Source organism: Zingiber officinale, chromosome 4A, assembly GCF_018446385.1.
Source record: "Zingiber officinale cultivar Zhangliang chromosome 4A, Zo_v1.1, whole genome shotgun sequence".
Lineage (NCBI taxonomy): Eukaryota > Viridiplantae > Streptophyta > Magnoliopsida > Zingiberales > Zingiberaceae > Zingiber > Zingiber officinale.
This window is the reverse complement of record NC_055992.1, coordinates 22,992,522-22,997,887: the sequence shown is the minus strand read 5'-3', so window position 1 is coordinate 22,997,887 and position 5,366 is coordinate 22,992,522. Positions and strand designations below refer to the sequence as shown.

Below are 5,366 nucleotides of genomic sequence, written 5' to 3'. Positions count from 1 at the left end.
TGGAAGCACTACAATCCCGTAATGAGATTGTGTGAATGCATAAGAAGTTAATTAATGGTGAGATATTTTAATAATTATAAAATCTCTTAAATATATTAAAGTCAAGATTTGTTAAAAGCCCTCCACTAATAACTATGATGATAGTTAGAGTTTTTATATAAGTCGGTATAGCTCAGCTGTGTGCTTGTGTCAAAACATCTATAATTTATCATAATGATTAGTGGGTTGAATTAACTCAAATTCGTTGACTTGTTTAGCTCAGCCAAGGTTAACTGATTTGAAGGGCAAGTGTTGAGAATATAAGGCTCGACAAGAATATATCAAAAGTCATATAGATTTGTAATTGACAAGTTAAGACATACTTGATAAATGTAACATATAGATACAGCTCAACTGTGTATATTTTATATGATTCAGGATTTCAATCCTATTAAGAATTATTATCAATCAAGTTTCAATTCTAATAGCGAAGGTTTTGGATTTGAGTAAAATAATAGGATTTTTAAAAGTCCAGTAGGAACTTGCTGTATTAGAAAAAAAACTAAACATTAGAAGAATATTTTTCCGAAAAAAAAAACACAGAAACCGAGGAAACAAATTAGCGGCTATTATTGGGCCTAGATGCCTCTTCATGTGTAGAAAAAGCCCAGTAGGGCATCCATAAAGGCACTCCATTGTTGTTTCATCGCAAACGCTTCTTCTCATGGCGAAAAAAGACAGACGACGCAAAGATTCTCCCGCCACCACCGCCGACGTCGACTTCAAATCCCTAATCCGATCCCACTCAGTCTTCTTCGATCATCTCGTTGAGCTCATCCCTGCCCGCTACTACCTCCCCCTCAACGAGGACAGACCCTGGTTCTATGGCCTATCCAAGATCCAGAAGGCCGCCGTCAAAGCAGAGTCCAGGGAAAACATTAAGAAGTCTCGCCGCGCTCGTTTCGACCCCGCCAAGTCGTCCACCACCACCCTCGATCACCTGAAGAGGAACATAGAAGCGGCGAACGCGGCGGCAGACACTAGCGAGGATGAGGACGATGAAGAAAGTGGCGAGAGCGAAATCGAGGTCGATAACCCCCGGCCGGTGACCCCCGAGGCCCCTTCCCTTACGTACGAGGAGCTCCGGCAGCGGCTTCACAAGCGGATCGACGATCTCCGGTCTGGTCGCAACACCCGGCCGCAGCTTCTGATCAAGCCGAGGCCGGATAAGGCAGACAAGAAGAGGAAAAATAAAAAGAAGGGCGAGGAGGAAAAAGCTTCTACTTCTCTAGGAAAGGAGGAGGCGACCGAGCCTCGCCAAGAGAAGAAGAAAAGGAAGATGGCAAACCGCGATGGAGGCGTTGGTGCTCCTGATATCTCATTTGGGAAGGTCAATTTGAGCGGGGAGGATGATATTAGGAGCAAAAAGAGGAAGCTTTCTAAGAAGCATCAGCTGGAGAAGGCGAAGAAGTTGGAGGAAGCTAAAAATGATCCTGAGAAGGGAGCAATGATCTCCAAAAAGCATTCTTGGAAGTCAGCAGTGAGCAGAGCTGCAGGTATGAAGGTACATGATGACCCAAAACTGCTGAAAGAGAGCATAAAGAAGGGCAAGAAGAGGCAGCAGAAGCATGCAGAGAAGTGGAAGGAGAGGATCAAGATCACGGAAAAATCTATGGCAGAGAAGCAAAAGACAAGGACAACAAATATCAAAGGGAGGATCCACCAGAAAAAGATGAGGCGTATCGAGAAGAGGGAGAAGAAACTGATGCGCCCAGGTTTTGAGGGACGGAAGGAAGGATATATCAATGAATGAGCCCTTAGGTAATGAAACTTTTACACGAATTAGAGTTTTAAGAGGAGGTATTGGAGGACTACTCTTTGGCCCTTCTTGTATTGTCTAGCTTATAAACATCTTGCAATCTTGCTTTTCTATTAGTTGATGTCCAATATTTATGCAAACTTGGAGTGATTATCATTTGACTACATGGATTTGTAATTTTCTTTGGTTAATAATGGGCTAATGATACAACTTTGACTGTTCACAGAGTTATTGTTCTTCTTTAAATGCATGAAAGTTTCCTAAATTCTGCTGTAGGTTCACAGTTCTATAGTCCTTTAGTTCATAGGAAAACCATGTTTAGAATCTAAAGATTAATGTGACTGTTATAAGAAGTAAACTGCTTTTCATAAAAATAGCTTCTTTGTTCTAAAAAGATTATCATTCCAGATGATTGTATTGAATTGAATCATAGGTTGGTCGGTTTACCATTAGCTGTAACTGTTATAAGAAGTAATGTGCTTCTTTTCAGAAAAAATAACTTCTTTGTTCTAAAACGATTATCATTCTAGATGATTGTATAGAGTTGGATCATTGGCTGGTCAGTTTACCATTGGAGCTCTATTCCTTCTCTATTAGCTTGGCATTCTTTTTTTAAATAGAAATGATACTGAACTGATAATCTTGTCAGTTAATGACTGATAAATTTGATTCATTTGGAATTGCTCCACTTATTTAAATAGATTGGTTAAACTTTTCTTTTTGGATTAATCAATCAGCATTGGCCAATTCAGTCCTATTTGAAACACGCTGTTTGTAGTTATGTTGCAATTTTCCCTAGGGAATTATGCTGCAGTGTTGCTTTGCTACTTCTTTTATATTAACTAATACCTAAATGAATAAGAGAGTTTATATGGCTGTAGATATTAAAAAGGGTATGATAGTATGGCCATGTTAATCTACCATGAAATTATTGTTCCATTAATCCCTTGAAAATTTTCCATGTTGGTTGCATGATAAACATATCTACTAAGCACTCTCTTTCCAATAGCTTTATGGGTTTCAAGAATTTACTGTGAATTCTTATTATCATGTTCTTTTAAATTCCTGTTATAATTTGATCTAGCTTATTTATTTATTTGGAAACAATGTATCTTTGATGATAGAGTAGAATTGTCATTCGAATCAGTTTTCTTGATTTGATTAGTATAATCAAATTGATTACAACATGTTGTTAGCATGACACTTGTATATAATGATTGTTACTTTGTATCTGTTTATGTTCAAATATCTTTATGTTCTTCACCATATCTATAACTTTTTAACTCTTCGTTGACCAATAACTAAAGTTTTATAGTATGATGTTTTTAAAGGCTTTCCACACTCGGTTGATTTCAAATTTTGGTTGGATTTAATTTGATAAGCCTCATTTGAATGGTATTATTACAAATAAGGTAGGATTCATGGTTGATTTGAGGCAACCATTTTGACCTTTGTGATATGGCTTGATTTAACATTTAGGATTACAAATAGTTTGATCTAAAGTGCTAAGACGTGTAAAATTTTGATTGGTAGTGTTATGCTAGATTTACATGAATATCAACCTGGATTAGTGATGTAGGAGGATCCATATATTATTATTATTGGTAATTTTTATATTTTTAATATTTAAGGTATTTTTAGTATTTTTGGTAATTCTTATTATTTATATTTTTAAATTTTGAGTTCGTTTAGAATTTTTAGGATTATCAGTCTGTTAATAATTTTTCTTTTATTTTAGAATTTCTTTTCTTTCTATAGGAATTGTAATCCATATGTTAGTATTTCTTTCTTTTCTTGTGTTAATCTATATAAACATATGTTTAGTTGTATGAGGAGCAATCCTCTGTTATTATATAAAATTTTCTTTTCTTTAGAAAAATCTAGAGGATGATGGTTATTTCTTCTGGCTTTCTTCTTAATTTTCTTTCTTTAGTTAGTCCGTAGGATAATCGTTATTCTGCCCGGCGTTAGTTGGTAGCAGAGTTAGTAGTGTTTGATTTAGGAAGCCAAGCTTCAGATCCCATGGGAGGACGTCGTGGTCGCGGTAGGTAGGTTCTGATAGAGGAAGCTAAGCACAATGAAAGATAGTTGAGGATTAAAGATTTACAAAGGCAAATCATTTGGTGACGTGAAATCATGAAGAACGTGAGGTATGTGGTTGAGAGGACCGACATGGAGATTTTAAGTTGATCTACCTGAATTTTATGGTACATCACAAATAAAAAATGTTATTGATTAGATTAACAAAGTGGAACGATTCTTCTACTATAAGTACTAGAACATATGAAGGTGAAGTTGATTGTCATCATACTCAAGGGACAAGCATCGGTATGGTGGGAGCACTTGCGATGCTTACGACACAGACAAAGTAAAACCAAGATCCAAGATTGGGAGGAGAAGAAAAAAAATGCAAGATCACTTTTTTCATTTGGTTACACTCAAATTTTATTCGGGGGACGATTGGTCTTGTTATGGAGAACGATAGCTTCGACGTTCGAGATAATCTAAACGGATTCAAAGATGATTTGGAGAAGGAATTTGATCCACCTTCTTCGATTTTGATCCTGAGATTTTGTCTGCTTTCCACTAAGCCCTTAATCAATCCCCAAAGAGGAAAATGGAGGAGGAAGAAGACAAGAAAGAACCCTCTCTCAGTGATGTATGAGCAAGGATCAAGAGTTCCTACAAATGATCGACGCAAAGAAGGCGGACAGTGGAGACCTCCGGGCTGCAGAGGCGGCACGGAAGATGGTGCGGGAACATCTCCACTAAGGGCCATGGCATGAAGTCGTCCCTGCATGACGAGATGCCTATGTGATAGCCTTCTTCCATGTGGTGGAGCTCTGGGCTGATGCTGGCGACTGATGGAAAGCCCTTTGTGCCCGCGCTTTCGACATGGGTCTTATTATGGGTGGCCTGCTCCTCCGTCACGACCTTGACGTTGCTGTGGAGAAGATCATGGTGGAAAAGGGAGTGGAGGACGTGGTCGTAGACGATGATTGTGCTGGCCTCAGCATCAGAGCTCCGTGATGACATAATGATTCCAGACTACTGCCTTGTTGGTGGTGACGGCGAACTTCGTTCTCTCAATGCCTGGTTTGGTCCACTTGGTATAGTTACACCCCTGCACTATGATCCTCATCATAATATTTTTGCTTAGGTGGTTAATTGAAAATAATCCATCACCACCACCATCATCATCAACATTTATATCCCCTTATAGAGAACCATGCTTTGCAATTCCAGTCAGGTAGATCTTGACAACATTGATTAAGGACTCTAAGTTTTCTTTCAACTTTGATTCAATGACTCTAAGATGGTATTTGGTTCTCTCTTAGGAATCGGAATGAGAATGGATATCATAATATTATGAAATGAAAATGAGTATGAGTTTAAATATCATTCTTAAAAATAATATTTAGTTAGTTGAATATTTTCAATCAGAATGAACCTAAATTTTCTTTTACCCTTAGAGGAAAATAAGGGAAAAAATTAGATGGAAGAGAAAGTTGAATGTGAGATAAACATACGATGAGAGATAATGATGAGAGAGAAAGTATGATGGAAA

The 5,366-nt window shown here is 37.7% G+C and overlaps 1 protein-coding gene and 1 pseudogene across 1 annotated transcript; both read left to right on the top strand.

Moving 5' to 3' along the window:
• The first annotated feature begins 679 nt into the window (after window positions 1-679).
• LOC121969706 (surfeit locus protein 6-like) lies at window positions 680-2,021 on the top strand. The gene has a single exon (XM_042519935.1). The coding sequence runs from the start codon at window positions 704-706 to the stop codon at window positions 1,790-1,792; it is 1,089 nt and encodes a 362-aa protein (XP_042375869.1). The 5' UTR covers window positions 680-703; the 3' UTR covers window positions 1,793-2,021.
• Window positions 2,022-4,459: 2,438 nt separating this feature from the next.
• On the top strand, window positions 4,460-4,958 carry LOC121972302 (annotated as a pseudogene).
• Window positions 4,959-5,366: the final 408 nt, after the last annotated feature.